A 23,057-nucleotide genomic window follows, 5' to 3' on the forward strand; every position below is an offset into this window, starting at 1 on the left:
CACCGCGATGGGGGCTCCAACGACACCCGGACGATGAGGGGCTCGACCCGCAGCGCGCCTAAAGCCGCTCGATTCCAGGATCCGACATGTGGAAGGAGGAATATGATGTTCACTTTGACTTCTTGCTGCAGCTCCTGTAAGTTTATGGCTCTGGCGTCCAGAGGGCTGATCCCTCTGAGGATTGCGCTGCGTGGCAAACATGGAACAGATGCAAACGAGGCAAATGCACCCCTAAAAATCATCTAATTTCCTCTAAAACGGACTAATCTGTTATCTAAGCGTTATCCAATGAGATTCATTTGACCATAAATTTGCAGTTATGCAAGAAAAGCACAAAGACTCTTCTTTTAAAAGTGTGATGTCACATTTCTGACAGCTTTATTTTCCATCTTTATTTGCAATCCAATCAGAACAAAGACTCGTTTCAGCTCTAAATTTACTCTTCATTTAGAAATCTTCAATTTTCAACAACTAAAACCGCAAATAATAAACTGTTTGATGTTTAAATCTATTTTTTGATGTAAAAAAGTGTTTTTTGACCTAAGAAAAACCAGAATAATTGTTTGTTCATCATCCATAAACAAACTTTACAGAAGGAAATGTCAGTTTTCATTGACGGTCGGGTTTAATTGAAGGTATTGCAGAAATATTTGAGTGAATGCAGCTCATTTAATGTCATTTTCTACCTAAAACTTTTTGAATTAAAGAATTCAAAGCTTTAAAAGAAGATTTCCATCATTTTGTCGGAGGATCCATTAGGATGTGGTTTCCTCTGCACACGCCCCACATGAGGACACACCTTAGAGGTGTGTGCGCGGCACGATCGGGGGATTAACATGTGAGTCAGTGGCGTGCCTCATCACGCTCCCCGGCACAGTCACACTCACGCAGGCATGCAGACTCGGTGGCGGTCGCAGGGACCGAAAACGCCTGAGGATACAGAATCGTGCTCTCAGATGGACTAATAAGTTGAATGTGTGCCACAGCGACTCTGAGGGCCAAAACCTGAACTAGATCCTTCAGGATTGATGTTGTCACTCACTCTCCTCGTGTGTGTTTGCTGGTTTTGTCAAGCATGGAGGTTTTCCGCATGAATTTCCCTCGACTCAGATCCGTTTAGAGTGATGAACGAGGCCTTCCTCATAACGGCTGCAGAGCAAACTCTAGATTTGTCTCAGCTGGATCACTTCTTGTGCCCGTTTGTGCTTCAGAGATGCATGTTTATTTCTATCAAATGTTTATGTATCCCTTCCAGCTTGTCAAGGTTGGTTGCTCTGGCCCCCAGCGACCCCCGTGACCCTAAGCGGGAACAGACGGATGGAGGGCTCGCAGATGTTTGTTGTGGAGTCTCCTCCCAGCTAGATCCTCTCCTGGGAGAGCAGAACAGGAAGCATTTAAAGCAGATCTCCCAAACACATCAAATGTCTTCTTCTTCTTCTCCAAATAGCAGGAACTTCTTTGGGAGAGTCCCCACCCCGTCCCCAGAGGCCGGGCCCAGCACCGACCGACTGGATCTAACGGTGGTTTTTTGTTGCTGATGCTTCATAATTGGGGTTTCTGTGAGCCGCTCCATCATGGTGGCCGAGTTGATGAGCAGCGGGACTTTTAGAATGGGCTTCCGACTCAAACTATGCGTGAGCAGAAACATGACGCCTGTGTTGGCTCATGGAGCTGGAGGACATGCAGCTTGTTGTTCATTTGTCTCTTTGCTCCATCATGATGCGGAGTTTTTGGCTTCCGCTGTTGCCCTGGTTACCGTCTAATCCCTTACAGCAGCAGCGTTTAATGCATCGAATCTGAAGGTAATGAAATTTGCCTGATCAGGTTATGCAAAAGCCTCGCAGTCGTCTGGTGAGGAGGGTCGGCAGCTGCGTGCACACTCAGAGAGAGAGGACATGCTTAGAATAGGGGTGTAAGAAAAGATCGATTCAGTGAAATATCGCGATACTTTATTTGGTGATACTTGTAGCAATTTAAAATACTTCCAAGGTGATCTTTAATTGGTTTCTAAAAAGTAAACATGCAGTTCAGTGTCTTACTTTTTTCCACTTGAATATTTCCTGAATTACCAAAAAAAGAGGCGCTCCAGCGTTCTGCCGCACTCTCATCATAAATAAGTAAACAGGGAACTGATCGATACGGCGCTTTGTTTCCCTGCTTAATTGAGAACAGTTTAACAGTTACACTGTGAGCGCTTGACCTTCTCTGGCAGTTCATTTAACTGAATCTTTCAGCTGCATTAGTCTGATGGCTTCCAAGAGAGTCGATTTCCAACAGGCTTAACTTCCGAGGACCCAACTCCAAAGAGTGGCAGTGATGGATGGTCATGTCTGGAGTATGGGATGGAAAATCCTTCATTTTATTCACGCTTTCATTTCTAATTAATGACTGTTAAATGAACCTGAATAAACACAACAGACGTGTTTCTCTCTGAGGAGACTTCCACGTGTTTAAAACAGTGTCTGCGTTAAAACTTCTGTGGAAATAATCGACTGCAGTGAAGCAGAAAACAATCTGGATGAAGAAGATCAAACATAATCGTTTGTTTTTGCAGTTTTTTGAAAAAACTTTTGGATAATTTTAGTTAGGGACAATTATCGATCTAGTTTTAGAATCAACTGGAGCCTTCCCCCAAAATTATAGGCTCCTTCAACCCTGTGACCCTATAGGGTTGCTGGAGCCTATACTGTTGGGTGAGGCAACCCTGTGACTCTATAGGGTTGCTGGGACCTATATTGTTGGGTGAAGCAATCTTGTGACTCTATAGAGTTGCTGGAGCCTATATTGTTGAGTGAAGTAACCTTGTGACTGTTGCTGGAGCCTACATTGAACTATTGACTCCAGCTGTGAACACTTGACGTGTTTAATCAAGAACAGAATCTTGTTTACCTCTTTACCTTTTAAGAAAAATAACTACAGATCAGCTGAGATTATAAAGTTGATTCATTTCATACTTCATACTATTTAAATTCTTTTTTTTTGTGAACAAAGTGAAGATTGTTTACATATACAGGTACATGTCTATTTTCCTCATTTCAATTTGGATTTCGATTACATTGTTGCATGAAGCAACACTGTGGCATGGGGTTGCTGGAGCCTATACTATTTGATGAAGACAAAATACAAACACGTTGAACAGCTAAACTTTTGTTGAACTGCTAGAACTTTTTTTCTTTTTCTGTTTGACCTTTGCAGCTGTGGGGATAAAAGGGAAAGTCTATGAAATATGAATGATACAGATAAACAGAGACACAAAAGCCAAAAACTCAAGAAAAGATAACTTAAAGAAAATAAACTTTAATAAACTTTTCTTGTCTGGTTCTCGTCTTCCCATGATCTTTCGTCCTGAGTTTACCTCAAACATTTCCTTTTAGGCACAACTTAAGCAATTTTTCAAGTTTCTCAGGCAGAAAATAGTTTATGAAGAAGTGAGCAAATTTAAGGAAACATAAGAGAAAAACAGACAAAAATAACTAAAGGAACATTAATTGGTAAGCAAAAAGAGATTTTTATGAAGTCATGCACATGATTTAAAGGAAAGTAAATCTAAAAATAAATCATTTTTTTCTTAGTTTGCTCGTTTTGTTTAGCACCACTCCCCTTTTTTTACTCTTTCATTTTTCAATTTATCCTTTTGCGGTGTTTCATTTTTTCCAAACTTCCTCAAAGTCTTTTCCTCTGTGCTTCGTGCTCACGCAGGTGAAGGCACTGCTACTTATCTAACTGCTATTTGAATAAATCATATTTGTGTTAATAAATGCTTTTACTGTTACATTTTTGTACAAAAATAGTTTTTTTTTAAGGTTTTTATTTAATCGTCGGTTTTCATTCGAAGCTCCTCTGTTGTTGTTGTTTGTGTACGCTCATGTGCGTATGTCCCGCCTCGCAGCGATGCCAACCTCGCAGACGTGCTGTCTGACTCGGAGGAGTGTGATCTGGGCAGTCTGGAGCCTTTGGAGCGCGGGAGCACCGACACTCTGGCCAACGGCTGCCGAGCGGACAGCGAGGCCGCCAAAAGACTCGCCAAACGGCTTTATCACCTCGAAGGCTTCAAGCGCTGCGACGTGGCCAGACACCTGGGCAAGAAGTGAGTCAGAAACACACCAGGAAGACTTCTTTAAATGCATGTAGTTGGTGTTATCTTAGAAAAACACAGTCAAATCTGACATTATTAATACCCCACTAAAACATTTTTTTCCACCCACTTTTACATCATTTTGTCATCATCTGGGAGACCCTCGTCTCCTCATCAGTTCATGAGTAACTTGATTTTTGCATAAAAGTACCTTTAGGTCAGAAGTTTCCTTATGTATGAAGGTTTACAGGTTAAAATCCTCAAAGATCTGCTCCAAATTCAATCTCCTCTGATGCTCTTTATCATGTTTCTCTGCAGTAATGACTTCAGCCAGCTGGTGGCATCAGAGTACCTGAGCTTCTTCGATTTCTCAGGTCTTTCTCTGGATCGAGCTCTGAGGTGAGCGGAAGTCTTTGACTCACTATTTAGATTTCTCCTCACATGTCCATAAAAGACATTTTTGGGTCAAAGTTTGTTCCAGGAGCTGATGACAGATGAGGTTTTTTGTAAATTCAGAGGTGAAATAACAGCTGCATCATGTTGAAGATTTTGTCATAATTTAGTAACCATTATGAGTCATCCTATTAGACTTTATGTTGTTTTATTTTTAAATTTTGCCAGTAATCAAGTTTTTCTTCTTCTTTTCTGTGCGACAGAAACTTCTTAAAAGCTTTTCCTCTGATGGGAGAAACCCAGGAGCGAGAGCGGATCCTCGTCCATTTTTCCAGACGTTTCTGCCACTGCAACCTGCAGACGCTCACCTCCGAAGGTCAGAGTCCTGCAGCAGATTATTCAGACTGTAACAAATGTTTTTTTAATCACATCTGTTAGAGTTAACAAGAAAATCTCTTTCACGTGACAGAATGACTAACAACCAAAAAGAAAGTTGGATGTTGACTGTACATGAGAACTGGACTGAATGACTCCTAACAGGAAGTATCTGCTGGCTCCACAAAGCTTAAATCACATAGACTTCTATAGAGACATAAAGATTTACTCAGTTATTGTATTTGTAAGAATAACCATTCTACCTTTTTTTTTAAACACATTCTTGCACTTTTTTTTAAACAATATTTTTTTCTGTAGTGACATTTTTTCATGAGATAAATTGGCCAATCAGAAGCCTCAGTGACAGTAGTGGCCTACATCAGTCAGTTCAAATCAAATCAGATCAATCTTCATTGAAAAGCACTTTTCATATGAAGCATAACTCTAAGTAGTATAAGAACAAGCACGACAAAAAACGAAATAAATAAATAAACAAAATAGAAAGAAAAAATAAATAGAAAACATAAATGTCCACATCTAATGTTCCAAAAGTTTGACAGATTTGTGTTGGCCGCTTTCAGGTAGCAGGGTTGCGGACTCTCAACAAGCTCACTCCTGATTGGTTAGAGTGGTTGCCATAGAAACTCCAACCGACTTGGACCAATCACTGCTTATTGCCGTCATCTGGTTCCAACATGGCGGCGCCCGTATCACATTGACTTTATTTAGTTGGAGCTGGAAGTAAACCTATTCGACGGGTGACATCATTCTTGCTCAGTCCAGTTCTCATATACAGCCAATGAGTATAACCCACAATCCATCAGGTATCCTCAAGCATTTGCAGACTGTTTGTGGTCTGCAGGTTTTGTCATTTAGCTTTTCAGCTGCTAAACACATCACTGCAGTCGCAGACTTTAGTGCATGTGTGTCTAGTTCTGTTTTTTTAAACTTTGTGTTATTGCAGATGGAGCCCACACATTAACATGCGCCCTGATGCTGCTTAACACGGATCTGCATGGACACGTACGTACCGCCGCCGCCTCCTGCGCCGCTTTGGCACAAGGGCGGAGCTAAGAAATCGGGCAGGCTCCGCCCTTTTTAACACATCTGCCGTTCTTTTCCTGTCCGTCCACCCTTCTCTCGGTTTCTCTCTTTCCTCCCTCGGCCTACTTCCTGACCTGTTTGTGTCTCCCCGCCGCTCGCTTGGTCTCATCAAGAGTAGAAGCCAGAGCGTTGTGGGCTGCTTACATGATCATAGGTCCTACGCTTCGCTGCTCCGGGTCCTTTGTGCTCTGCTAGTTGTAGTTTCTGAATCTAACATCCTCTCTTTCTTTTCAATTCTGTTTCTTCCTCATTTAAACCCTTCTCCTGCTAACCATCTCTGGTCCTCTGGTCTTTGTCTGCCCCTGCAGGTGGTGAGTATCATCTCAGACTGATACATAAATCCCACTTAATTAAAAGTTCTTTGGGACTAAAAAAACACTAATTATGAGATTACATAATGATTTGATTGCTTATCAAAAATCGGTAAAGTGAATTTGAGACCCAAATTATTTTGAGATAATTTGTACCTTTCTTTAAAAAATACTGTTTTTCTGCTCATCACTCATGCTGAGTCGTGATTTGGAGTTTGACATCCTGAAAGAGGAAAAAAACTGCTGCTTAAGAAAAGCTCAAGACTGCCGCCTAGTGGGCAGATTTTTTTATGTTAGTTCACTAAAAGGGATAATTTTCACTTTTATGAAAGTGATGTAGATCAGAATAATGTGATGCTCCATTCAAACAGACTTTGTGTTTTTTTCCCGATCAGAACATTGGGAAGAAGATGTCCTGCCAGCAGTTCATCAGTAACCTGGACGGCCTCAACAACGGCAAAGACTTTCCCAAAGATTTACTGAAGGTACTGTGGAAAGTACAGAAACAAGATTCCTGAGGATGGAAGTGTCAGCTCGGTGTTCATTTTCGGTTTTCTGGTCCGCACAGGTTCTCTATAACTCAATCAAGAACGAGAAGCTGGAGTGGGCCGTGTAAGCATCCGCTCTCACAGAAGGAAGCAGCCTTGAATGCTTTCACCTCAGGTTTGTCTGAATGGGTATTTGTGTGTGTGCAGTGAGGAGGAGGAGCTCAGGAAGAGTCTGTCCGAATTAGTGGAGGAGCAGTGTGAGGGCGGGAGTAAGCGTGTTGCCAGGGTAACGGACAGCAGTAACCCTTTCATCGCCATTCCCATTCTGTTGAATGCGGTCACCTACAAGCACGGAGTGCTGACCCGGAAGAGCCACGCGGACATGGACGGCAAACGCAGTGAGTTGAACCCCAACAGGTTAAAGTTGTCATTTCATCGTGTCTGTTTTTAAAACGAATTTTCTCTCAGCTCCCAGAGGTCGCCGGGGTTGGAAGAAATTCTACGCCGTCCTGAAGGGAATGATCTTATATCTTCAGAAGGTATCACGTCTCATCCTTTGCTCCGTTGCCATAGAAACTCATCCACCACCGCAGTGACAACAGCGGCGGATGCTGCGAGCTGCTGCGGTCGGTGTGTGTGTGTGTGTGTATGTGTGTGCGCTTTAAAGGAGTGGACTAGAAAAGGCATTAGGAGGGAATGAAGCGGGGCTGTGTTCGTGGGCGTTTGTCTCCCCCTACTGGTCATAAGGCTGCTGTGAGTTCCTCGAGAATCACCCGGAAAAGCCCCTTAAAGAGTGATGATCTCACTTTTTTCTGGTTGTGGGGATGCACGGTGGTGGAGCGGTATACATAGGGGCTCATAACTAGAAGTTTCAAATTCCCACAGTCCAAAAACACGCATCACAGGGTAATTGTGTCTCTAAAATGCTGTTTGTGTCAGACTTCTCCATTCATCTGGATCTAATCTTTTTTCAGAGTCCAAACTAAACACAGAGAATTCAGCTTCTGTGCTCTACAGATCTAGAATAGACTTCCAGAAATCCTCAGATCAGCTTATTGTCAGCTGCATTTGATTAGTTTCTATTCAAAAGTTTACATCTGCACAGTTACTTTAAATTAATTTCATTCTAACTTTACATTTTCGTTTTAATGATCACTCCTTTAATGTTTTTTAAATATAGTTTTCTTGGTACACTAAATATGTTCTAAATAAACCTCCCTTGCCTTAATAGAACATGTTTTCCCATGTTTATCGTGTTTTTCTGTGCACAGGATGAGTACAAACCCGATGCAGATCTGTCAGAGGTGGACTTGAAGAACGCCGTGAGAATCCACCACGCTTTGGCCACGCGCGCCACCGATTACAGCAAAAGGGCCAACGTGCTGAAGCTCAAAACCTCAGACTGGAGAGTCTTCCTGCTGCAGGCCCCGTAAGTCAGAACCAAAACCAAATGTGTAAAACTGAAAACTAAAATTGGGTTTATAATTATATAAGTAACGCTTTACAGTAAGAGTTCCTTTAGTTAATGCAGGCGTATGCAACCTTTAACAGTACAAGAGCCTTTTGGGCTCGTTTTCTACTAATCAAAACTCATAAGAGCCTTAAAGTCTTATTTTTATATAGCTGTACATTCATTACAATGTATTTTTAATAATAAATATGAATCTAGATTTTTTTGTGGAAACATAAAAAGAAACTCGCATTTTCTCAACATTTGAAATTATTTTTTACGTTTGACAGAAGCTGGTATGATTTCCTTTCAAAATAAAAGACTCCTTGTGCCAGACCGGATCATCCCAGTACAGCTCTGGAAAACATACGATAATGTGCTTTAAACTAATAAAGATTCTGAGTTTTTACTTAAGTTTTGCTTAGTATTTGAGATTGGTGTGCTCTGGAGAAAGCAAAGATGAAACACAACCTCTTCAAGTCAGCAGGATGTAAAAACCTTTTAAATAGTTTATCTTTGAGGTGCACCTAAACCATTACTTTATAAACTTAACTCATCTAAGTTAAATAAATGATAATTTAGTAACCTTTATTTGAGAAAAAAACTATTATTTTATTTTTCTTTAGCCAGAGAGCCACTATGGAGCGGTAAAAGAGCCACAAGTGGCTCCGGAGCTTCAGGTTACAGACCCCTGAGTTAATGCAAAGCTAAAAATGAATAGTTTAATATTCAATATGCAAGATTAATTAATAATCAAGTAATTTTTATATGGATTTTCTGCATTTATCAAGTGTTTACAAAGTGATTCTTGCTCCCACTTTACAATTAGGCTCCAATATTAAATTCCCACTTATTAATTACTGTTAATTAATGCATAATTAACAAAACGCAACATTAAATCATGCATACTTATTGCTTACTAATTTTGAAAAAAACAAAACAGTAAATGTTACATGTAACATTATTAATGCAAAGTAGCTTTACTTTTTAGTTATATAATATTAATATATCCATTAATTAACATTAGTGGAAGGAGTTAATTATGACATATTAAAAACTTTGGTGATATATTATATTAAATACTATAAAATAATAATTTTGTAATTTAACAAAAAAACTATAAAGATTAGCTTTAATTTAAATAATTACATTATGAGTTTATCAGTTTATACACTGAATTACATACATGCTTCTGTTCAAGTAGAAAAGAGCTTTTTGTTTTGCCAAATAATAGTTATTTTGCATTCATTTTGTTTTATTTTTATTACTGAGAAATTGTGAGTTTCCATTAAATTTAAGAAAAAAAATCAAGAATTGTAAGTCAGAATGGTTGACTTTTCTGTGGTTGCCACTAGAAGAAAAGCTTGTCTAAATTTCTTTGCCTTTTTTTCTTCTACTTTTTTCTCCAGGAGTGAGGAGGAAATGATGTCATGGATTTTCCGGATAAACCTGGTGGCGGCGCTGTTCTCAGCTCCAGCCTTTCCTGCCGCCATCGGCTCCATGAAGAAATTCTGTCGGCCCATTCTGCCGTCATCATCAACACGACACGGTCAGGTATGGTGACATACAATCGTAAAAATTACACCCAAAGCTTCACATTTTTATGAAGATGATCAATTGCCATAATTGTATCCTATGAGTTCATTTTCTCTCTGTGAGCTTGAAACTTTTTGGGATTTTCTCCTTTTGGTGAAGGAGGAGCAGCTGGTGAGCCATGAGAGACAGCTGAAGCAGGTGAGCGTGGAGCTGGAGGAACATCGCAAAAACCAGCCGGCGATCGACCCAAAGAGCCGAGAGTGGGAGGAGTACCGACTCAAGGAGCACTACCTCACATACGAGGTACAGACTCTCTGTTCACCTGATTTTAAAAGAAAAAAGTAATCATTTCTGGTTCATTCTTTGATCTAAAACTTTCTAAAACTTTCTTGTAACTTTTAACACTTGAGGCATCACCGGTGATACTTAAACACAAAGTCTTTAACGTACTGTAACTTTTCAACCTTTAACATGATCAAGATTGATCATGTAATTGATTGTAGTATTACATTGATCTCGTTAATGGTTGAAAAGTTACAGGAAATCAAAAACGTAACCACTGGAGCTCCGGTGTTAAAGGGTTAAATAACACCTTTGATATATTGTAAGATGCAGAAAGAAGCTTCTTGTCAATGGTGGTGCCACAAACGATTATTGTATAGTTGACTAATCATCGATTATTTTGTTCAATAGGTTGACTAATCAGGTCGTGGGCAAACTGGATTTAAAGCACACAACTTAACCATCATTAGCTTTAAGCTAACACAGTAGCATTATCTGCGATAATGCTACTGTGAATGCTGTAAGCTGAATTTGGCCACTGAAGATGCTAGTGTTGATAGCTGAAGATGCTGAAATTGATAGCTGACATTGCTCAAGCCAATAGCTGAAAACGCTGAAGTTCAAGCTAGCTAAAATATTAGTCAAAGGCCAAATTAGCCTAAAAAACAACAAAAAAGCCTAAATTAGCCAAATTAGCTAGCATGTATCTGAAATATTGACTAAACTCCAAAATAGACTAAAAAACAACAACAAAAAAAGCCTAAATTAGCCAAAATAACTAACATGCACCTGAATTATTAGCTAAACTCCAAAGTAGCCTTAAAAAAAGCCTAAATTAGCAAAAATAGCCAGCATGTAGCTAAAATATTGGCTACACTCCAAAATAGCCTAAAAAACAAAAAAGCATAAATTAGCCAAAATAACTAGCATGTAGCTAAATTATTAGCTAAACACCACAATAGCCTAAAAAGCACAAAAAAAGCCTAAATTAGCCAAAATAGCTAGCATGTAGCTGAAATATTAGCTAAACTCCAAAGTAGCCTAAAAATCTTAATGAATACCAAAATAGTCCAAAAAGCTAGCAGAATGTCAGTATAACTTTCAACTTTACTACACTCCAACTCCATATAATAAGAAGTAACGACTAATCGACTATTAAATTAGTCGTTGACTATTTTAATTGTCGATTAGTCGACCAATGGTGGCAGCCCTACTTTTCAATATGCAACACAATACTGACGTAAAGTGTTTCATACCAGCATAAGACAGCTTTTCTCCACTTCAGAATCTGCTAGATTTATTGCCTAAATGATTCAAATTTCAAAGCAACGGTATGTTGGATGCCCCACAGTCCAAAAGCCTCGTACTGACCTTCCTGTTCTTCCCCCGAGAGCAGAAGACCCGGTATGAGACGTACATCAGCCTCCTGATGGCCAAAATCCTTGCTGAGACGGACGACCTGGAGAAGATCGAGACCAGCGTGATGGGGAGCCTGATCACAGACGGTCGCGAGTGCCTCCTCCGAAAGACGCAGTCCTCGCCGTCCATCAGTCAAGCCCACGCCGGCTTGAACGGAAAGACGGCCGGCTGCTCGGCTCTAGGACAGAGGACCGGGGAAGGGAGATGAAGAAAGACCGGACAGTCGAAGCAGCTCCTCCCCGTCCCTGAAACTAGAATAATCCTTCAACTCCTTACCGGATCTGTAACTACTTTGCTGTGTTCGGACTGCTTTGAGTCTCCACTCCCTTTCCACGGCATGATCAAACCCGAGCAAGTGTTTGTCCTGGAGCAAAACGTGAAGAAGACGAGGAGCATGCCCTTCATCCGTTTTTTTTTTCTACTTCTTTCATTATTGCACATTAAAAGCGATCACAACTGTGATCCCTATTTATTGCTACACCATCAGTATTATCTGTAAACCTAAGTGAAGCTTAGTTTCGAGCAGAATTCTGTAAGGCCAAAAAAGAAAACACTTCTGTTTCCGGTCCGTATTCTGCCGTCATGGATTCAGGAAACGGGTCCGATTAAGACGGTAAACAAGGTACTGCTGGAGCGTATCGGCTTTCCTTCAAACCCACGCTCCCACTCTCAGCCAGGCACGTGTTCAATGGACCTACAGCACAGGCAGATTGCAGCGTACGAAACATATCTGCAAGAAAGTCTCTGCTTATCATATTTATTTATTTATTGAGCCTATATTTGCCCCCGAGAGGGTTTAAAGTGTGCACAGGAGCTGCTCACTTAGCTGAAGGTGGAGTGCCTTACCGAAGGCCACAGAGTGATCAAATGTCTGGTCATTTTGGGGCTCTGGAAACCCCAAACTCTAACCTTTTTTTTTGTCTTTTGAGGAAGTAAAATGACTGTTTTTCTGAATGAAAGAAAGCACTGTGCTGTTCGGCGTTGCCCCCTCACCGCTTCTTTTTTTATCAGCTGACGGAGCGTATACATAGAAATATATGTTTGGGTGGGAGGTTTCTGATTATAGAATGTGGGGGGGTTAGAGGCCTCTCAAAATGCTTGATGTTTAGCTAAAATAACAGGGTTTGTATTACTTTATGAGGGACGTACTGAGCGCGCTCAATGAGCTCTACAATCAAAGCTGGATTTCTCAAAATCATCATCTTAGACAAAAGTTTTATCATATCCATGGACCTATTAAAGCTTTTACCAGCTTTATAAAACGATGGAAATTCATTTATTTAGTATGCTTCTTCCAAATTGAATGTTTATATTTTTAGAGACCAGATCCTTGCCTTTTTTTTGTTTAAAATATATATTTTCTTTTATTTTATTCCCCCTTTAGCTTTTGGCTGATAGCAGAGTGTAGCAGCAGGACTGCTTCAGCTCAGGAAACCTGGTTGGAGGAGGAGACGCCACGTAGGTGTGCAGGAGATCAGGTTCCTGAGAAAAAAAAGCTTTTCTTAGCATGTACGTCCATTTAAAAAAAGCTGAATAAAAAATAGGAAGCAGGTCCAACTCTTGAAGTTCTTGGGGAGGAGCAGTGGTGGTACCGCCGTTTGTGAGCACCTTAACCTGATGTATTCTGACTCATCACGTATGACACAACTGTAGATGCAGCTACACCACCCCCTTCCAGTCCTGGTGGGGCGCAGACACCTGACGCTACCACGGCTGTATGAACATTTATATCCCCGGCTCTTGGTGCTGCACTTCTCCTGCTTTTTGTAACGCCACACACAAACTTTTAAATCCTTTTGGGACTTTGCTGGAAACTTGAAGTCACATCTGGAATTCTGGAGCCGGAGACTTGTACAGACCACAGGACAGGAGAGGGGTTTTTGAAGAGGAACGTACCATTTTTGAATAATAAAAACTGGTGTGGTTAGATAAATAACTGATTTCTTACTGGGATAATTCCCATTATAGTCACTTTGGCTATTGTGCTAACCGATGATTCCTAATGTTTTAGGGTAGGCCTGTGCTGTTATATCCTATTGTGGAAAAAAAAAATGTGTGAATTGTTACGATTTATTTAAAAAAAATTGACAACTTTGGCACTTTGATGCTAAACGGATTTTTCTTTTAGTTTTGTTTGTATATTTGCGGTTTGGAACAGGATGATCCTACAATGTAAATGACATATTTACCGAATATTTAGTCTGTGCTTCATAAAGCAAGCTTTCATATACAAATATTGGCTGAGTTTCATTATTATTGTTAAGTATTTCGAAATTTTTGAAACTCATTTACTTACAAGTAACTAGACTGTTTATGTGCAAAACACTTTTTTTGTTTAACAGGTTTCTGACAAAACTTTATTACAAAAGTTTAAAAATAAATTTACAATTACATTATTGAATATAAAAATATAGTTTTACTTTATATTAACTCTTTGTAATTTATTAACTTTTTTAGACTATCTCTTAGAAAATCATAAATGAAAATAAAAAGTTGATTAATGCTTTAAAAGGGGTTTGACGGTGAAATGTGCTAAAAAAATTAAAGTACGAGTTTTAAAAAAAGAACTGCTCTATCTGAGCAAACTTCCGGTTGGAAAATAACACACACAAAAAATAGCATCAAACTTGGCGTTTAAAGACAAAAAACAAAAATGGAAATAAGTAATTACTAAGATTTAATGATTTGTAACCAGCCTGGTGAGTTGTTTGACCCGTGAATAATATAAAACAAAAGTGACTACCCGCTTGGTCTAACTACAATACCCACAATGCAATAGAAACTGCGGCAGATTATTAGCCGGTAGCTAGCTGATCAGACAAAAGTTGCCGCTGTTGGATGAAAATCTGGTAAAAACGTATATATTTTTTTCCTTTGTTTAGAATTTCATTGCAGTAATTCAACCATTAAGATAAATAATAAATGTTATCAGCATAATTTAATAATTTAAAACAAGTTAAACCTGTTTGAATATCCAAACTGGATCAGAAATTTTGAAGTTTTATAAAAGTTTAGGGGCAATTGATAAACACTATTGTTATTATCATATTTAAATCTTACAAATGTGTACTCATATTTTAACAAGAAAAAAAGAAGGAATGAAAAAAGGGGAAGAAAGCCCTTGATTTGAACGCAACAAAAGGTAAGTTGCTTTCAGCACTTTGTGCTCCTTGAAGCCTCACTAAATGTGTTTTAAAACAATATATTATTTTATTATATATTATTTATTTAAACTGTAAATGAAAATAAGTTATAAATCTTAATTAATTAAATCAAATTGCATTAACTTTGTCCTTTTAACATAAAAAACTATTGCAAAATTAACCTTTTCTTGTCTATATATATATATATATATATATATATGTATGTATTTTTTTCATCTGAAAGATGAACAATCATGCATCACATTATTTAAGAAACTTTTTAGAATTGGTTCATATTTAAGCACAATTTTGTTGTACAGGAAAATATGTTACATTTTCTTTTCTTTTGCTTTGAATATTCCTTAAATTTGTTTTATCACTTCGGTTTTATTTTTGATACAGGCACTTTAACTCCAGTGTTAATGCCTCTTTGACTTAACTTTTCAACTGTTAACATGATCAACTTAATTCCAATTATGTTGATTGTGTAAATGGTTGAAACGTTACAGTATGTTAAAGAGTGTTAAGCGTCGCCGGTGACATCTCAGGTAGATGAATTTATTGATGCAATTTAATATTTATTTATTCCTAAAGTAAATTTTGCTGTAAAATGATTGCTATTCTGAAATCCCAATGAACTTTATTTAATTTTAGGAAAAAATTTGAAGAAAATGTTATGATAAAAAACTAAAAATTTTGAGATATTTTAAATCCGATAATGGACCAGTCTGCGTTTGAAGCGGTTCCTCTCCTCATAATCTGCACAGGAGTTCAAGTCTGAACTTTCAACAGGTAAGAGACCTCACGTTCTGTTGATATTATGGTGCACTGATGGGTTGAGGTCTTTCTTATTGATTAAGTTTCATTTCTGGATTCTTTTTGCTTCTTTTCCAAACAAAAATTCTGAGTTAAAGACGTTTCCAAGTACCACATGTGGGCAGAAATGACTAAAGAATATATATAATGAAGTGGATAAATGTTTACTGTTAAACATGTTCTTTAATTTAAAATTTATCATCATTTCATGTTTCTTGAGGGGAAAAAAACCTTGTGATCAAGTTAAAATATGAGACTTTCAAAAGCTGAACATTCAATTTGATGTCTTACATTCTAGAAATTACACGGAACAGTTTGGCGCTCTTCCCTCATGTGAAGTCGTGAGCACATGTCCGGAGCTCACATTGTGATCCGAGACTTAAAGCGCTCAGAGGGTTTACCTCCGCCGCAGACGCTCCCCGTGATTATCCCGGAGCGGGTGGAGTTTTTTTAGAACTCACTCAGTCACCCTCTCCTCGGGTCTACGGCGGGCGGCGTGAGACACTCGTGCAAAAACTGGGACGTGTGGAATGACATTTTATTGCGTGTTCAGTCATTTTTCAGACAAGATCACCCAAACATTAAAACAAACAGCAACGTACGAAAACAGCACACCTGTCTTTTTTTTTTCTTTTTTTTTTTTTTTGCCATCAACAGAAATTTAATAAGGTAGTCAGGGTACATAACGGAAAGAGTGTCAGGACGCAAATGATGACGATGCTGAGATGAATGGAATGAGTTGGATGCCAAAGCCAAAGTAAGCACCATTGTCATGTAGTCAGGAAAGGCCATTTTTCCAAAAAAGAAGGAGGAAAAAGTTCAACATGATACAAGAGGGTTGTTGTCACAGTTTTCAGACATTTTTACCAACCTAAAAAAAAGAACAATATCAGTTTAGCACTACTTTATCATGCAATTTACTTTAGTAAACCTTCTGACACACAGACAAAATATACTTTAATAAGTAGAACTCAATACATCTCTGTCCAGCAATAGTCACAAAGCTCGTAATTTATATTCTTTAAACGTGAGATCCCTATCAAAAATAATATGCAGGATTTTATTTTCTTGATATATCTAAAGTGCAAGTATCCATTTTTATTCAATGCTTTCTGTTAAGTATAAAATACAAAGGAAAAAAACAGCAATATGTTTTTCCTGTTTACATGTTATATTTTTCTGAAAGGAGGAGCATCATATATAACAAACCATATATGTATATATATTTATATATACACACACGCACACACCCACGCACGCATCACAGATAAAATATTTTTGAAAGATACAACATATTATCTCTTATGGGGATGGTAAAGGGACCAAACGGTGACGTGGGTGGGATATGTTCATTGTGCATTGACCCGGCCCCTTGAGATCCAATTCCCAACATCTTCAGAACATTTAAAGTAACAACTATACACAACAGTAGCCTATACAGTCTGGAAACACGACGGAGCCTACCGCTAAGTGTGTGTGCAAACAGAAGACATGCTGGAGGAGCTCCACTGTCGGAGGTTTTATGCTGAGTCGGGTCGCGGTTGGCTTTGACCGGAGGCTGTGATTGGCTGTGTGGTTAACCAGGAACTCCCGAAGGCCAACGAAAGGACTAAAACTTGTCTGGACCGTCTTTGTGGAAGCGGCGTTTGGACTCAGTTTGGTTGATAAGTGGGGATGCAGACGGATGATGTGAAAGCTTCACTGAACTGACGTGGCCCGCCAGCAAGAGGAAACGGATCGTTTAGGTCTGAGTGAGTGTGGCCTACAGAGGAGGACGAATCATCGACTGTTTATGAGAACTGGACGTAGCGAGTAATGTCACCCACAGTAAATGGCTCCAACCAAATGGAGTCGATTCAGACGCCATTTCTTCGCAATGTTGGAGTCAGGCATCGTCAGTGAGCAGTGATTGGTCCGAGGGAGTCACTATTTCTATGGCAACCAAACTCACAATCTGGATTGAGCTTGTTGGAAGTCCAAACGTTTTGAATGTTGGACATGAGGGCCAGGAGGCTCCACCCACTTTTATTGAGGCATTTGATTGTCCAGTTAATAACTTGCACTGCAGAACAAAAATATAATTAAAAATGGATTAGCAAGAACATGTTAAAAAAGAGCAAGAGATATAATGACTGAGTAATAGATGTTTATTTCTCAATTGGAGTCTAATGGATTTTGGCTTCTTGGAACCAGAGGGTACTTCCTGTCTGGAATGCCAAACAGGAGGTTTCACTCAGTCCAGTTCTCAAATACAGTCAAGAGCTTTCTTGTTTATGCTTCTGCCTCTTAGCGGTCAGAGCTTGTTTTGGGAAATAGCACCCCCAAATGAGCAGCTGTTGTTACTGCATCATGTTTCCAGTCAGTTTTGTCTTTCTCGCAAACCAAGATGAGAACATTCTTCATCATCTCCTGACCCAAATCCAACCGAGTCTGTGCAAATATTCTAAAGTCAAAGCACCTTCTGCTGCTTTAAGCAGTTTTAATGCATTTAATGCAACCGGAACAGACAAACGACAGGACTGCATACAATCAGGAGACCGCAGGGAGGACTTCTGATGAAGATTTTTAAATTTTTTTGTGTGTTGGGCACACAGCCGAAACGCCGATCGTCCCACAAGCAGCCTGTTACGTGAACACAGCTTTGCTGCGAGGTCACTCCAGGTTCTGCTGTGGAGCTCCAGTCAAACAAGAATCCAATCTGATCACTCTGTTTTTAGTGAAATCACTTGTGCCCCGGTTCCTGCGTAACCCAGACAGAGTCGTGACCCCCGCCAAAAAAAAAAAAAGGATGAGTCACGTTTCACAATGGAATCATTCTGCAGTAAAAACACGACTGACCTGGCAACGCAGACTCCAGACCTCAACAAAACCTCTCAGTCAAGAATAAAAGTGCGCTTTTAGAGTGAGGGCCTTCACAAAAAGACCTTTTGGTTCCAGACTTTTCGGCGACCAAAGATCTACACTAAAGCAAAAAAAAAACCTCTCAGAATCCCAACCGAATCCTGAGTCATGCTGCACTCAGGATGAACTCGGATCTGCTCTGCTGGGCACACAGTTACAGGGAGGCTCGTACGTCTTTGTCGATGCAGGCTTCTTATAATTCACCGGGCAGTGTGCCGGTTTTCTCCTGAAAGTGGAGAGAAAAGTTCTGAGTGGATCCGCCCGCATGCAGAGGCCACTCTGCTGCAGGTGACCCTCCTACAGAGCAGTGCCAGGCTTCGTCAGGCCTTTCACTGCCTCTCTGAAACAAACACGAGCCAGAAAGTCCTGCATGGAACAGATGGGATTTTTTGGAACATTTTTTTATTTTTTTGGCCGCATCACTACAGGGAATGCCTGATCAAACACAGAGCCGCTCTTTAAAGCAAGGATACAAGACGTCAGGGATCTTTACGTATTCCGTTGGTCCAAGGTTAAACTGGCTTTAGTCTGCTGAGGCCTTCGTTTCCCTGTTGACTGACCTCCTCTGTCGTCTAAGCAGGTCAGCTGGTTTAGCACAGACTAGATTCCAAACCAAAACTCCTTGGAGTTGTCACCGGTGACAGCAAAACTGACGTAATTCTAACGGATTTTGATGAGGGGAAAGCGGAAATTTTCATTAGTAAAGCCGCTTTTGTTTGCATCAGAATCAGCTGATTTACGTTAAACGGTTGAAGAGTTACGGTAATCCAAACTAGAGCCCTGGTGTTAAAGAAATTCGGGTCAAAATAAAAAGTCAACACATTTAAACAAACTTTGCTACAAAGAGCACAAAACACTCCGAAGACGGCTCATCATCCTTTGCAAAATCTACAAACTCCTCAACTCTTTGGGTTTGCCCTAGCAGCTAATCGCACCCTCCTAGCTTGAGCAAAAGTGCAGAAAAGGTTAATTCAAAGTTCAACTGCTGGCCAGAAGGGATGTGGCAAACACACGGTTTCCTCCATTCTTATGACAGGAGGCCTTGTGCAGCTCTAGACACCATTCACAGGCCTCCCAAACACTCTGATAGCAACAGGAGGCCTTAACAGGGGGAGGCCGAGGGAGTGTGTGTGTATGCAAAAACTCCCAAGATGCAGAGTGAAGAGCACTGCAGAGGGGCTAACGTTGAGACAGCAGTCGTTTCTGGACAGAAGGAGGGATTCTGGGAGAAGTGAACTCATCTATGCACACAGAAAACAGCTGTGTGGCTCTAAGAATGCGACAGAAAACATGACCTCACTATGAGTTCGACTGTTTCTGGCTTCACATTTGGGAAAACAAAAATGTTTTAACCTCGTCTTCATGCTTTCGAATACTACCGATCGCGTCACCGGATCTTTGTTTTTTGTTTTCTTCCTCTTTTAATAGTCTGTACATGAGATACAATGCCACTATTGGCACGCACACGATATTGCACACTTATGTGAAATGTCCTACACCAGGTTGAGGCTTCATCTCTTGGTGGGAGGGAGAAACCTGACACGAAAGTAAAGAAGAGGGACGAACTCTGAATGAAAAAAAAGAGCATCAGAATGACAATAATGCTAAAGTGACATATTTCAAGCGGCGAGGCACCCAAAGGGCGATCTAGGGGCTGTAGCACCATGAAAAGATAGATCCTGCTGCTGGGAGCAGTGGCTGCGGCTGCAGGGGATGCGGCCGAGCATCCTTCTCAGGCCTCACCCGGCAAAAACAAGTCTTTCCTTTTTTTTTTTTTTTTTTTTTTTTTNNNNACGGTGTGCACTTTCATTTCTACTCAAGATTCTGAGCTGCAGGTGCTGTAACGTGCCGACCCCCCCAACCCAGCCTCTTCCTTGCAGCCTTGAGATTTCTTTTTTTTTTGTCCTTCTTTTGTTGCGGCCACGCACTGCAGGGACGTGAGAAAACCCACATGTTTCTGCCTACATAACAACACTCGTAAAAATGAAAGAACGTACAGCGGCGGTCGAGGTCGCAGACCATCCACGTGAGAACACGTAAACGAGCGGAGTGTATAAGGCACGGGTCGTAATGACGTCAGAGAGGATGCGTTGCCTCGCCACAAGCTGTCTTTTTTTGTGTCTTGTTTCTGTGCCCTCCTTCTCCCACAAATGGACCATTTTTGCATCCCCACCCTCCCCCAGGAGGAAAAAAAAAGTAACAAAGACTTAACCCACAGAAAACGTGGGTATCTTAAGGATTTTTTTTTACAGCTGATTCACAAAATCATAATTAGTACATCTAAGTTAGCACTTTTTTTTCTTTACATGGACGTGGTGCAAGAGAGTGGATATTAGAGCTCCATCAATGTATCCCATCTGTTTGAGAAGCACAAAGGAGGTTATTTTGTGTTTCCATAAAGGCTGTCAAGCAGCTTCGACCCATATTTTAGGTCCAAATAAATTCTACTGCCAACTTCTTTTCAAAATAAGAGCCTACAAGCGTTTCGACAGGTGGCCTCACCACACTTTAAAGAGTGCTTACTTCTTTTTTTTTCTTTTTTAAGCTACTCTGCTGTACCTTTACAGTAAACTATACATCTGCGCTCAGATTTTGGTTTCATGAAGTTTATCATACATTATATTCTCTTTGTGCTGATGTCAAATATTGGCTCTACATGAAGACTGGTCATATAATAGATCTGCTTGGATTAAATCTTAGTATGTCTGAAAACAACTAGACGTTCTTTTTTTGAATGTGTGCAAAATCTGTCATTGATAGAGATATAAACACTCTGTTCATTGTCATTTAAGTCAAGTAGGAAAAAGTTCATATCTTACAGTTCAACTCTTGATAGCAGCGGCTTACTGTTACATGGGTGGGAAGTGGGGTGACATCCAGTAAAATGAGCGAGAAGACAGCAGAGGGGCTGTCATGTCTGTGGAGGTGAAGTGTGTGTGGGGGGGTGATTCCCTTGGAAATTTCTCCTTCTATTTTACAGCTTCAAGTCTGGTCTCCGGTGGTTGTTCGCGTCTGGAACCCGCGTCCGTCCGTCCGTCCGTCCGTCTGTGCGTCCGTGCGTCCTGTCGGTCAGTCGTCGTCCGCATCATCCCCGCCGTGCGGGCCCTCAGGTAGCAGTTCGGAGGCCCGCTTCTCTCGACTCCTCTCCTGGATCTTCCGCATCTCCTCCGCGTATTTGCAGAACGTGTTGCCGAATTTGGACCACACTTTGCAGGGAACCGTGATGGAGTTCCGGTACGTGGGCTTTACCTCGCTGACCCGCATGAAGACCCCGTACTTGTTGGAGCCCACGTCGAAGAAGAAGCGCTTGTTGTCGACCGTGAGCGAGGTGCCCTCCGGGAGCTCCGCCGGCTCCTCGTCCACGCCGTAGTCGTCGATGAGTTTGGCGAGCGCGTCGCGGAACTCGATGAGCCCCTGCGCCGGCAGAGCGATGGTCTGGCCTTGCGCGCTTCCCAATCCCGGCCCCCGATTAACGGTCTGCCGGATCCTCAGGAACCGCCCCCTCTGGTTCTCTTTCAGATCCATGTAATATTTCCGATTCTCCCGCACCAGGAATTCGCTCTTCAGCGCCCGCCTGGGCTCATCCTGCACCATGTCCGGGTTGGTCGGGCCCAGCTGGGCGTAATGTTCGATAAAGTCCCCGAGATAATCGCGGAACTCCACGGCCACTGACATGGAGAGAGTGAGGCGGCTCTTGTTTCCCCCAGCGCCGACCTCGGCTATCTTTAGGAAGCGGCCTTTCACGTTCTGCTTCACGTCAAGGTAGAAGCGCTTGTTCTGGATGTCAATGCGCTTGGATGCGAGCTCCTCGGTGTCGTGCTGCAGCCGGGACATGGCGCCCATCGCGCCCGGGGGCAGCGAGCCGGGGCCTGCGGTGGGCCCTCCGTGGTCACTGCCACTGTCTCTGTCCGCCATGATGCTGCCTCCCTGCGTTACCTTCCACCGTCTCCCTCTGCCTGCTGCAACCTCGACTGCCCGTCAAACCGCTCCGCCGCTCTATCGCGAGACGAGAGGAGAGGATGAAAAAAGGAAAGGAACTGTACTCTGCGCGCACAGCCGAGCTGCGTTCAAGACTGTCCATGTGTTTTTGCAACAGTTCCCACACTCTTGGTTTTATTTCACTTTCAACATGTGTTGATTAAAAGTGAGAGCAAACACACAAAGAGTGAGTCTTACCTGTAATGATCGATCTGGGTGTTTCAGCACCGCGGACAGCGCCACTCTCAGTCTCCAGTGTGAGAGGCTGAAAAAAAGGAAGAAATTTCTGAATGAGCCGTGGAAAATGGCTGTGTGGGAGTCTGCAAAGCGAGGATGATCAACTGAACGTCATGATTTGTTATTCTCTTATTGGACGTTATGTACTTTTCATTGAAAATGAATTTTAAAGGCTCAGATGCTTCATTAAAAGATGTTTCACTAAGATTTATCACTCTTGGAATGCGAGATAATGCCAATAAAAGCGTTTATGTAATTAAGACAGGTGTATTTTACTTTTTGTATTTAGTTAATTTACAGCACTCTTAAATAATAATTTTCTTTAAATTGTCTTATAATAAATGTGTTTTTTCAACTATATATATATATATATATATATATATATATATATATATATATATATATATATATATATATATATATATATATTTAGCTCACTTGGAATATCAGCTTGTCTATAAGTATCGAATTTTATCTGTATTAACAGAAAAAAATCAGGACTTTATGTTTCACGTTAGAACTGTTTTGTTTTTTTTTTTGTAAAAAGTT

The 23,057-nt window shown here is 40.8% G+C and overlaps 2 protein-coding genes across 2 annotated transcripts in view; one reads left to right on the forward strand and one right to left on the reverse strand.

Moving 5' to 3' along the window:
* psd2 (pleckstrin and Sec7 domain containing 2) overlaps positions 1–13,667 on the forward strand; it is a 36,814-nt gene extending 23,147 nt beyond the window's left edge. The window contains exons 4-15 of the mRNA XM_024283479.2: positions 3,890–4,087; positions 4,394–4,474; positions 4,732–4,844; positions 5,808–5,866; positions 6,654–6,743; positions 6,827–6,870; positions 6,954–7,144; positions 7,215–7,285; positions 8,018–8,175; positions 9,606–9,750; positions 9,892–10,035; positions 11,411–13,667. Of these exons, the coding sequence (XP_024139247.1) occupies positions 3,890–4,087; positions 4,394–4,474; positions 4,732–4,844; positions 5,808–5,866; positions 6,654–6,743; positions 6,827–6,870; positions 6,954–7,144; positions 7,215–7,285; positions 8,018–8,175; positions 9,606–9,750; positions 9,892–10,035; positions 11,411–11,641 (1,525 nt within the window). The 3' untranslated portion in view covers positions 11,642–13,667. The remainder of the gene's footprint in view (positions 1–3,889; positions 4,088–4,393; positions 4,475–4,731; positions 4,845–5,807; positions 5,867–6,653; positions 6,744–6,826; positions 6,871–6,953; positions 7,145–7,214; positions 7,286–8,017; positions 8,176–9,605; positions 9,751–9,891; positions 10,036–11,410) is intronic.
* Positions 13,668–20,185: 6,518 nt separating this feature from the next.
* Positions 20,186–22,757, reverse strand: purab (purine-rich element binding protein Ab). The gene is made up of 2 exons (XM_024283002.2): positions 22,470–22,757; positions 20,186–22,289 (listed from the first exon to the last, which is right to left on the reverse strand). The coding sequence occupies exon 2, from the start codon at positions 22,206–22,208 to the stop codon at positions 21,363–21,365; it is 846 nt and encodes a 281-aa protein (XP_024138770.1). The 5' UTR covers positions 22,209–22,289; positions 22,470–22,757; the 3' UTR covers positions 20,186–21,362.
* Between the last annotated feature and the right edge of the window lie 300 nt (positions 22,758–23,057).

Source organism: Oryzias melastigma, linkage group LG10 (assembly GCF_002922805.2).
Source record: "Oryzias melastigma strain HK-1 linkage group LG10, ASM292280v2, whole genome shotgun sequence".
Lineage (NCBI taxonomy): Eukaryota > Metazoa > Chordata > Actinopteri > Beloniformes > Adrianichthyidae > Oryzias > Oryzias melastigma.

What these genes read in the sequence shown, in the direction of transcription:
- purab (XM_024283002.2), bottom strand. Translation starts at nt 22,208, where the DNA reads ATGGCGGACAGAGACAGTGGCAGTGACCACGGAGGGCCCACCGCAGGC.